The following is an 11,919-nucleotide window of genomic DNA, read 5'->3' as shown; positions in this document are numbered from 1 at the left end:
ATAGTGATTAAGGCGTTCTCTGCCGATGTCAAAGGATTAAAACGACGAGCCAGTCTGATATCTTATACAAAAAAATTAAACATCTAAATTTAAAACATTATATTCGCCTTTTCTTGTACAATGTGTATGTAACTTATTTGTTTCGTGTGTGCGGCTCCTTTAAATCATTAGCTGACTGCGCACATGCCTGTACAAAATGTCTGTAGCAAACGGAAAAGCAACGAATTACACATGAATACGCTACGCTTCATCATATTTTAAATATATTTAGGTGGTCTACTTGGCTAAGGGTACAAATAACGAATAACGCGTCAGAAAAAGTATGTTAGTGTTAGTCTCAGGCGACAGAAGTGTGTGACCAGTGGTCCTAATTTAGTCCGGTTAGGAACGGATGCCTTTCGGGAGGAAAAAAAAAACTGACCGGGTTTATTTTTTATTTTTTATAAATTTTGTCCCGAGTCTGGCACGGTTCTAGTCGAAGAATCTGGAAAGACACGCAACGGTAAGATGGTTCACAACCGATCCAATTTTGTTTTCTTTTCTTTAAGAAACGGTCGCGAACGAAGCTGAAGTCGGCTTCTTATGCGCCAGCTAAGTGTTCCGATTTTTCCCGTTCCACCTTAAATGGTGCAGCAGCTACGTTCTGGCGACTGAGGCCTGAGGCGCCAGAATGTAACTGCTGCACCATTTAAGGTGGACCGGGAAAATTCGAACAAGAAGCTGACTTTAGCTTCGTCCGTCGCGTGCGCTTGTTTCGTATTTTTTGTTTTTTTATTTGTTGGTTTTTGTTTCTTTTTAACGTTTCGTGCTTCGGCCGCGTGAGCGCGCGTGAGCGTCAGAACTCGTTTCTTTGTCCCGCGCGGTCGCGAGTGGCGTTCCAGCCTCGTTTGAATGTAACGTTCGGCGTAACGGCCCCAGCGTTACCGACATCTAAGCTAACTTCTCCGCTTTGGTTTTCTGAGAGGTTTGGTCGCTATAAGCTTCACAGTCAGGTCGCGGCTGTGTAGAAAACCCTCTTATGGCATTTCCACGAGCGTGGCTGTTCTTCAGGAGTGCTGAACTACCGTTATTTCAGTTTTTATGCCTAAACGCCGCCGCTCGGGAGTTTAGATCCATAAGTAACGTTACAGTTAACGCATCTCAAATTCACAAGTTTTGGACAACCGGCGACACCGTGCAACGTCATTTTATTATTGTAGCTAATTATGATACTAATCCTACTACTATTTCTAATAACAGTATTTCTTCTTCTTCTTCTTCTTCTTATTATTATTATTATTATTATATTATTATTATTATTATGGGATATTTAGTAGGGGAGTGAAATCATCCATCTACGCCGGTATACAGGCGTGTAGACTGCTGTGTCCAGTGTCTCTGGATGAGAGGGCTGTTTTGGTGTCAGCTCTCTGACGGGACGATGGCTGATTGAATTGTAGTTAGATACGTTTTAGAGAGAACGCGCATAAACTAAAACTTTGAGTCGGGTCTGTTATCCACTAGTAGTAGTAGTGCAAACGTATTCCTCACGTTAAAAGGGTAACTCCACCGATTTTTCCACAGTTTTGCATAATTCCGTCGTTGCGATGTAAACAGTCATTCAGAGTGTTTTGATATGAAGTGGTCCGCTCTAGAGAAACTTACAGACTCAGATTTCTTTATGGTGGTGGTGATGGAGACCAGGGGTCACCATGTCTACAACGCAAAAACAGACATTTTATTTAATGTCCGAAACGACCAGTGAACCTACACGTGTCGCCTGCGTTTATAATTTTGGTTCTAAGTTTCTCTTAAACGGAGCACTTCACATTAACCCACTCTGAGTCAACTTTACATCTTAACCATTTAATTATGTGGAACTTTTGGGTGACTAAATATCACAATTTAGCGTGACTGAATATTTTTAAATAAGTGTCTATATGGGTGCCATTCCATTAGTTATAAGTCGCCAGGTAACGTAGCAAGGCCTTCAAGTCCTGTGTTCGAAAACGTTTTCGGTCTCGGTACTCTACTGCAGGTGCTGTTCCTATATTTTAATCAGTTGATGCTGATTGGCCAGTAAATTTTACACTGGTTGATCCATTTTAACATGTTTTACTCATGGTAGGTTTCTACTTTAAATATAGCTGTATATAGTTGGAGGGCGTCTCTCGATATATCTTGTTAAACATCATTGCAATATAAGCAGTGCTCGTGTTGAGAACGATTATAAGGACATTGTTACATATTACGTAACTAAAACTGTAATTAGTATCACAACCAAAAGAATTACACCCTTGTAGGTTGGGGTGGACGTAGAAACCTCGCTCAATTTCTGTATGTTGTTGGTGAAATCTTATGAGTCTGTTTGGCAGTTTGTGGTTTGTCACATTTTCTGCTGTTGATGGTTTCTTGAAAATTGCTCAATTAGAGTTTTGATTTTATTCATTACATAAAAAACATCATTATCATTATTATTATTATTATTATTATTATTATTATTATTACTAATAAAATTGAGTATAGTATATTGTAACGTAAAATGTGTCTGACTTCCTCTCTTCCCCATAGAATCAGTAGTCATGTCTGGCATTGCTCTCAGTCGACTGGCACAAGAGCGTAAAGCATGGAGGAAAGACCACCCTTTTGTGAGTGTCTATCTATGTATGTATGTGACTGTTGAACAACTCAAAATCTATTATCTGTTAAAATGACTATTAAAAAACTCAAATCTTGGGGTACTCATGAACAAATTAAAGGAATAAGTTTGGATAGATTATATTTATAAGTCATATTGAGGTGATAACATCGAGTTTCATATTCATATATAGTGCTAATGCAAGAGCAAAGCATTGCTTATTGAGAATAGAAATTGAATTGTTCTCACTGGTAGTGCATGAAAGTGTACATATAATGCACTAATATCAAACAGTTTAAATCCCTTGCTCTCTCACTACCTCAGTGACTTTTTGCTGGTGCATAGCTGCAAAGCTTTGCCTCTAGCCTGCTAAATTATATGCCTATAAGGCATACATTACTAAAAGTATGTAAAAGTGTAGTTTGGGAAAGGTAAGCAATGCCTTGTGTATATAAGTGCACAAACTTTACCCTCACATTTGTTATATCAGTGTAGGTAATCACTTACAGCATTAATGCTTTGCATCAGCATTAAGAAACAATTATATCAAAACATCCACAGTACGTAACAGCTAGGCACCAGCTTTACTGGAAAGCACAGAGTTAGGAAAGAGGCAGTTTCATAAAGAAGCAATGAGGAAAAAGCACAAAGGTGTTATTGTTGCTGACTATAGATTTGTCTTGGCCTTTTGCAATGGAAAAATAGAACTAGTGAAGACAGTTTATAGCATGATAGCATAGCCAATTTACTTGTTTGTGGAAGTGATACTGTCAGAGTATCAGTGTAATTGAATTCTAATTTGGCTTGGTAGTCATCCTTACAGGACACTTACGTATTTGCTGTGAAAACAGTAAACTCATGCATTCATTATTCAGAAATGAGCCTTATTTTAATGGTCTGTTCTAGGGCTTTGTTGCTGTGCCAACCAAGAATCCTGATGGTACGATGAATCTGATGAACTGGGAATGTGCCATTCCAGGGAAAAAGGGGGTAAGGCTCACTTGTTTACTAGGTATTTTACAAGTACTAAAACCCTGTACACTGTATAAAATGTTTCTCTCTGTCTCCACCATGTTTTTATTTGTTTCACTTGTAGACTCCTTGGGAGGGAGGTCTGTTTAAGTTAAGGATGCTCTTCAAAGATGACTACCCTTCATCACCACCGAAATGTATGTTTAACAAATGTCCACAAAATTTTTGCTTCCCACAGTATTCATGGTATGCTCTTCACAGCTGAAAATATGAACATACTTGCTTGTAGCGTTGGGTCCCTCTAGAAATAACAGATATAAAAAATTTTAAAGAAAGATTGTGGTTTTTGTGGGTGTTTCAAAATTACACACCGTTATAATTTTCGTCCACTTCTAGAACAGTGCAAATAAGTAGTGGCTGGTAACATCTCTGCTCTTTTATCTGTTCTCAGGTAAATTCGAGCCTCCTCTGTTTCATCCTAATGTGTACCCATCAGGAACCGTCTGTCTCTCCATTCTAGAGGAGGACAAAGACTGGAGACCTGCTATCACAATCAAACAGGTAACATGCACATTTCTGCAACATAGACCTTTGTACAGTGGAAACCATGCATAGACCGTTAAGAGTGAGCCTGTGATGTGTGTATGTAAGGTTGAATCATAGGCAGATGTTGTAGTCAGCTAGTTTTCTCGCTGTCCTCTCTATTTCTGCACTGTTATTGCAGTATTGTCTCCCAAATATGTTGTGTAGAACTAAGGTATTTTCTGTAGTGATGAACATTATGCACTCAAGATCCAGGAGTCCTGGAGGTGCAAGCTTTCACTGAGCACACCAAACGGGCAGCTACATCACATTCACATGGGAGAACATACAAGATAGCAAGCTGGCCTTTTAAGACTGCCATAGTAATAAAAGAAGACAGAAGCTTGGGAACCCGCTTATACCAACTAGTATATTCTGAAGGAACTTTATTTATTCGTAAGGGACACAAAAACAATTGCATGGCCCAAATTCGAGGCCTCTCTCCTCAAGTCAGGATGCAGCAGTCTATCTAAGCAGACAAATTTGGTGGGGTTATATTGGCAACAGTAAGTTTCATGATATTGCAGATGTGAGTCAGCCACTGAGGTTTAAAAGGTGAGGAATGTGGTAAAGCATCTTCCAGTTCCAGTCTTTTTGAATCCCTACTACTTGATAGTTTAATGACTTGAATGACTGAAAACTTTGAAACTTTGAAAACTTTGGGTGAGTGTTAAAATCTGTAAGACAAGTGGCATTTGTCAGTTTGAACATAGCATGATAATTTGCACTGAGAATGGTGCGGGCTGGCCGTCCTGTGGACAAAATCAGCTTGTGGATCAGAGTAGTTAAAGAAGAATGTTTAGACTCATGCGACAAGGCACAACCAGGCTAATCACACAGTGCAACAGTGATATTCAGAATTTCCTTTAAGTACCACTTATCAGACTGTCTCGAATGGGCTACAACAGTCAAAGACTGTGACATGTGGCAGTGTTGTCAGTGAAGAAGGAGGAAGTGCCGCTCTGAACATCAAAACTGTACTTTTGAGGTGTGGGTGTGTCTGATTGCTCTAGTGTATCTCAACATCATTACTGACGAAGTTTGTCCCCTCATGGCTATAAATTATCCACAGAGGGATGGACACTTCATAATGCACTTCATAATTATTCTACATAATTGTAGAATTCATGCCCAGGCAATTCAGTGCTGTTCTAAAGGCCAAACAAGGAGGACAGGACATAGGATAGGTGTAGGTGATAAACTGGCAAATGTATATGGCATGTGAATATGAGCACTGAACTCATGTATGACTTCCAATCGAGTCTTGTTGAATTATTTCAAGTGTGTTTCTCCTTTTTATAGATTTTGTTGGGCATCCAGGAGCTTTTAAATGAGCCTAACATTCAGGATCCAGCCCAGGCTGAGGCCTATACCATATACTGGTGAGACACACATACATATTGCTTGTTCCCACCTTGCATTGGTATGTTTCACTAGATACTTTCGCTAGATTCCATTTTTATATATATACACCTGGCTTCAAGTGAAGTCAAAGTAGTTAGGGGACTGCCCAATGAATTGGACATTTTCTAGGTTATCCCATTGTCAAAATCGTTGAAGTGCAGTGGAACTTTCGTTCCCTCAAAGTTCCCATAATGCACCATGTGGTTTCTCGCTTGTCTCTCGGCCTTGAAAAACTTTCACACTTTGTCATTATCAGTTTTTTAGTAGCTAAAATTTTAATTCAGAATTTTTGCAACACGGTAAGTGAGCTTACCGGTCAGTGTTGCTGGTACTACATCACTGTGTACTGTCTCCTGCTGTCTCCATATTTGTGTCACACGTAATTGTCAGTGTCCAAGTGTTTCTGCTATCAGGGACCTAGCCAGCATCCAAAGTTGTATTCGCTACATACAGGTCTGGTGAGCGAATTTAGACACAGCCTCAACTTCTGACAGTAGTAGCTCTGATCTAGGTGAGTGTAATGATGTGTTTTTCACTGTGTGACTTTGTGTTTTCAGTCAGAACAGAGTGGAGTACGAGAAGAGAGTCCGAGCACAAGCCAAAAAATTCTCGCCCTCGTAGATGTGGTGGACGGATGGATAAATGGAGGGAGTGTGTCAACACGTTCTTTTCTCCTTCCCTCTCTCTCTCCTTTTTGGCTGGGACTGAAACGACTCAACACGATGTCTGTGCCATCTGTCCTGACCTCCTCAGGCTCCACCCCCGATAGTGATGTCACAAACACAGCCCCAACTCTGAAAAGCCTCAGCAGAACAGTCCCCGCCTTCCGCTTTCTTACTGGCCAAAACCCACAAATCAAAAACGGGCTTTATTTTTTCAGTTGAAGCAAATATGGAGTGACTCTCTTTGGATTGAAATTCTTAACTTTCTGTGCAGGTGGTGTGAATGAGAATGTGAGTGTGTATGTTTGATCTTATTTTAATGTTGAATTTCCCTTGGTCATTTTTCTTCATGACTCTGTGTGTGCACGCGAGTGAGCGAGCGAGTGTATGTTTATGTTCAGTAGCTCTGGTCAGATTGGTTGATCTCTACCATGTAAAACTGTGTGAATGAGTGCAACAGTGCCTCGTGATGTGCAACTGCTGAGACCAGTTTTGCTCATGCCTAGCTTACTTGACCTTGGTTGTTAAAGCTGTTCATTCACCATAGAATTAGCTCTGGAGTTAATTAGGCACCCAGAAATTTGGCTGTGTCAGGAAGTACCAAGTGGCTGGCACTTTGAAGCATGCTAATGCTGGTAAAAGTAATGACTAATTGCGAAGTTTGGATCATCGTAGGGTCAGACTACTCTGATTCACCCAGATAGCTTTTGTTTGTTTTGTTTGTTAATGATGGGAACATATGTCCTGCGCTCTTTGTTGGTTTAATAAAACACTTTCTATAAAAACAACCTGCCTCAATCACAGAGGTTGACTGTTTTGTCAAAGAGTGGAACACAAGCTTACCATCCTTGAATATATATATATATATATATATATATATATATATATATATATATATATATATGTATGTATGTATGTATGTATGTATGTATGTATGTATGTATGTATGTATGTATGTATGTATGTATGTGTGTGTGTGTGTGTATATGTGTGTGTGTGTATATGTGTATATTTATATATGTGTGTGTGTGTATATGTGTATGTATATATATATATGTATATATATATATATATATATATATATATATATATACACATATATGTGTGTATATATATATATATATATATATATATACACACATATATGTGTATATGTATGTATGTATGTATATGTGTATGTATATATGCTGGACAATTTTAATATTATCAACTAAATGATGACACTGTAATGCGACTGTATTTTCTGTTTGATTTGGTTTGATCTTTTTTTTTTTTTGCACAGACTGCTGTTCTCAGCTAACGGCTAATGAGTTTTAACATTTTTTTAGGGTGTATTTGGATTCCTAGTGTTTTCATCTTTGGCTCTCTAGTGTATCAAGCCTTTCGTTCTTTGTGCCACTCATGTTAGTGTGGTGATTTTGAGTGTGAGGTCAGAGAATAAGCTTTTTAAAGATGAAGGAGCAGAGTAGAACAAAGCGCTGTATGAATTTTAATGAGGCCACTGATTAATACATCTCTAGTTTAGAGATGGCTACCATGTAGAGTATGTAAATCTCATTATTGTTAATAGTGCAGTTCTCCTGAATAGAATACATGACCATTGGTAACATTTAACAAAATACTTTTCTTTGTATATGTGTAATTTATGAATAATGAATAACACACCTGTCTGCATAGCCATAACCTTACTGAGGTCACATTAGAATGAAGGTAAGTTACGTACTATGTCATAAATGTGAACAGAAGCCTTCTGTGAATCATAAGATTCAAAGAAGCATCAAAATTTGCATAAAATGTTGCGCTGGTCTGAGTGGAGTTTTTAAACACCTCAGTGTCACTGCTGGACTGAGAATAGTCCACCAACCAAAAATATCCAGCCAACAGTGACCTGTGGGCAGCATACTCTGACCACTGATAAAAGACTAGAGGATGACCAACACTAACTGTGCAGCAGATGAGCTGTCGTCTCTGACTTTGCATCTACAAGGTGGACTGACAAGGTAGGAGTGTCTAATAGAGTGGACAGTGAGTGGACACCAAGTTTAAGAACTCCAGCAGCACTGCTGTGTCTGATCCACTCGTACCAGCACAACACACACTAACACACCACCACCATGGCAGTGTTACTGCAGTGCTGAGAATGATCCACCACCCAAATAGTACCTGCTCTGTGAGGGTCCATGGGGGTCCTGACCACTGAAGAACAGGGTAAAAGGGGGCTAACAAAGTACGCAGAGAAATAGATGGTCATAATGTTATGCCTGATCGGTGTGCATATATATTGGACATGGACTTTATATTAAAATTATTTTGCTTTGAGTGACTCCAAACCTTAATAATGTATATTTTCTTAAAACAAATGACTGAACACTCCATTTTGTAACACTACCACATCATAACAGTACCGAAACTTTACCAAATGTTTCAGTACTGACTGTTTAAATAGTCACAATGTTAGTTCATTTTGAGCAGAACCCAAAAATGCAAACATAGCTCTGAACAGTTTTTCACACATAAAGTCTTTTTCATTAAAACACAAAGTTTACTTAACTGCAGAAAATGTGTGTTTTGGTAATGACATTTCTTAATGTTACACACACATTTTCAGACTTTGGGACACATTTACTTCAAAACAATGAGATCTAACTGCTCCATGACGGTCAGGAGGGACAGGGATGCAGTCTCACTTCCTGCAGGGGTGTGGCTAAAAAGGGTCCGCCCATGAACTAAAACTTTTTGTATTATGGTAGTGACATAAAAAAGTGCAACAGCAGTTTTCAATAAAGCTTTTTTATTAAAAAATTAAACTCATGATAAATCTTTCAACCTCAAATCGAAAAGATCCTTCAGAAAAAATAAGAAATGCAAAAAAAAACAAATATTTTCATAAGTTGAAATTAAGGGGTTTGAGACACAAAATGATGATTTTTTACAAATTAAGCACATTATTATCTCAGTTAATGCCTTTGGTTTAAATAGATCATAACATAATCCTTGTAAATACCTTAATACTTAATTGTTAATACTCAATTGTTAATTGTTACTTAATACTGGAGTGTGAACTAACTAACTAACATGTTACCTGTTGCAAGCTTTATATGCCCATGTTGAAGTTAGAGTTTAAATCCATAAAATATGAAGAAATACATCCATGTATATACACAAAACAAAGACTGTTTTACAAAGCCATGTGTGATGTTTCTGCATTAAATCTTGCTTTGTGACTGGTTCTCAGTGTAATTGAAAGAAAAAAGAAAAAAAAGAAAAACTCCTCAAGCCTTTTATAACTGAGCAGCTGGAAAGAAGACATAAAAGCATGTAGATCTAATAGCCTATCTTTCCTCAGTCGACTAATGAATTGATTACCTATCGTAAACAGGCAGGGTGAGCAGCAAAACAATATTACAGCACTGGGCCTATTGGTGCTTTCTGAACATAAGCAATCTACTTAATCTACTGTCATAGGTAAATATGGTTTTTTATCATACACCAAAATAAAGTTTTGGGGTCTATAGTGGTGGTATAGTAGTGGCAAAAAGTGCAATTTGGTTCATACATTCATACAAGGTGCCTATTTAAGTGAGAATAGGTTAACACATTTACAGCGAACAAATTTATATATGGCTTTTGCGTATTTTATTGCACAGTTTCTATTTTCTCAAATGTACAATTTCTGTGCACTAAAATTTGTTCAACATATCGGAAAAAATGAAACAAAATGTGTGCCACAATCATTTTCTAATATGTTAACAACGTGATTATCATATCCCCAAATTAACAGTAACTGTGCTTTAAAATGTGTTCTCTGTAAAAGATGTGTTCATTTATTTTCACTTAGAAAAGCAAAAACACATGTAATTTGACCAGGGTTCCCAAACTTTTGCATAGTTGCTACATTCATGGTAAGTTGATAGTAAGATTGAACAACAGTATGTCATTGTATCACTGTGCCTAATAACACACTTCCCTGTAATCAAATCACTGTAATGTACAGCCTTAAATGGCATATTGCTTTAAGAAAACACACTGCACTCCAGTGTAAAAACAAACGTGTCTCTGAAATGTTGCGCTTTGTACAATAGAGCCAGGGCTCAAAGAGGAACGAAAACAAAAAACAGGACATTGATGGTATTTTGTTAAGTGAAACCAAAAACATATTCATCCTTAAATATTCTGTAACAGTAAAGTTTATTTGAAATCTCTGCTAATGCTTAATAACATGATTTTTTGTTCCGTGGAGTTGCGTAGTAGTGCCATAGTACTCTAGAGACCATAAACTAGCTGCCTTGGTCTCAGTCTCACTCATCTTCGACATCATTCAAACTCGGTCTTGTCTCACTCTCCGGGTGAAGTGAACTCAGAAACTGTTTTTGAGGACAGCTGAGTGTGATGTCTCCATCAGAGGATACTGGACACTGAAGTTTTTCCTATTATTATTGGCTATTATTGACCTTTAAACACATACAAACACAAAAGCTTCTGTGGCCCACCTGCTTGGTGTTGTTTGGCAGCTACCAAGTGCTGAATGTTAGGCCGTAGAGAGAAAATACATATTTAGATACATATTCGCTCTGTTTAGTCTCACATAAATACACGTTTTCAGTTCTCATGCATGTGAAGCCCAAAGATATAAAAACAATATAATACAACATACAAAATACGCATTTTTTTTTTTCAGAAAACAATAAAATTTCTCAGTTTCAACGTTTGATATGTTGTTATTGTACTGTTTTCAATTAAATATAAGGTTTAAATGATTTGCACATCATTGCTTTCTGATCATTTGCACATCATTGCTGTTTTTATTTACATTTTGCATAGTGTTCCAATTTTTTTGGAAAAGCAGTTTTACATTCACTGCTTTACATCCTTTGTTTTTGGTTATGCTTGCACTGAAAATATAAATACATTTAATACAGATACAATTAATGAGCCCTGTATAATTTTTTTTTTTGTGGATATAATGAACATGTGTGGTATTTTAAATTATGTTTGGTTAAATGTCTATATTGTAGCTATTTTTTTCAGTAAAAACTGTCCCCTAGCAGTACCACCACCACAGCCCACAGGTTGAAAACCACTGTTGTACACTACCCGTTGAGAAATAACAATCTAATTGATCCTTTTCATGATGGCTTATCTGAGCACTTTTTTTGTTGATGTTCATTAGTTTCAAAATTCAAACATCCCCTGAGAGCAGATCAGAATGTTAATGTTTTCATTTAATAATAAAAACGGATGTTGTTTGGTTCGTGTTCAGTTGACTTTAAGTGGTTATTCTGAATAAGATTTAGAGAAGGAAGGACAATGCAAAGTTTATAATTATTTATAAAAATAAATTAATTAAAATGTTTTAGGCTATATATCATTTAATGTTATATTTCACAAAATATATTGTAATGTAATATTATGCAACAATATATATCTATAATATAATGCAAATTAATTCACAACTGTGTATATATATATATATATATATATATATATATATATATATATATATATATATATATATACATACTCACACACTTTTTTTATCTGGTCTTGGCCTGGAGTTGTACTTGGACTTGCCTCTAGTAGTCTTGATCTCAACACTAGCGCATAGTCACAGTATGCTGACTACTGATTGATCACAAGCCTACACAGTGAAATGTAAGTGCGCTTGTACTCATTACATTGAAG

General features: G+C 37.2%; 1 protein-coding gene across 1 annotated transcript; it reads left to right on the top strand.

Annotated features, from left to right (window-relative positions):
* Positions 1-232: 232 nt before the first annotated feature.
* On the top strand, positions 233-6,247 carry ube2ib (ubiquitin-conjugating enzyme E2Ib). The gene is made up of 7 exons (XM_036591303.1): positions 233-502; positions 2,551-2,627; positions 3,524-3,607; positions 3,714-3,786; positions 4,041-4,150; positions 5,474-5,553; positions 6,133-6,247. Exons 2-7 carry the CDS (start codon positions 2,562-2,564, stop codon positions 6,194-6,196), a joined length of 477 nt encoding a protein of 158 aa, XP_036447196.1. The 5' UTR covers positions 233-502; positions 2,551-2,561; the 3' UTR covers positions 6,197-6,247.
* The last annotated feature ends 5,672 nt before the right edge of the window (positions 6,248-11,919 follow it).

This window comes from Colossoma macropomum, unplaced genomic scaffold (genome assembly GCF_904425465.1).
Source record: "Colossoma macropomum unplaced genomic scaffold, Colossoma_macropomum, whole genome shotgun sequence".
NCBI classification, from domain to species: Eukaryota; Metazoa; Chordata; class Actinopteri; order Characiformes; family Serrasalmidae; genus Colossoma; species Colossoma macropomum.
The sequence above is the reverse complement of the archived record's forward strand: the minus strand, read 5'-3'. Positions and strand labels throughout refer to the sequence as shown.

What these genes read in the sequence shown, in the direction of transcription:
- ube2ib (XM_036591303.1), top strand. Translation starts at nt 2,562, where the DNA reads ATGTCTGGCATTGCTCTCAGTCGACTGGCACAAGAGCGTAAAGCATGG. An exon ending in CTGCTATCACAATCAAACAG is followed by an intron (nt 4,151 to 5,473) that starts GTAACATGCACA and finishes TCCTTTTTATAG; the next exon opens with ATTTTGTTGGGCATCCAGGA. An exon ending in GAGGCCTATACCATATACTG is followed by an intron (nt 5,554 to 6,132) that starts GTGAGACACACA and finishes TTGTGTTTTCAG; the next exon opens with TCAGAACAGAGTGGAGTACG.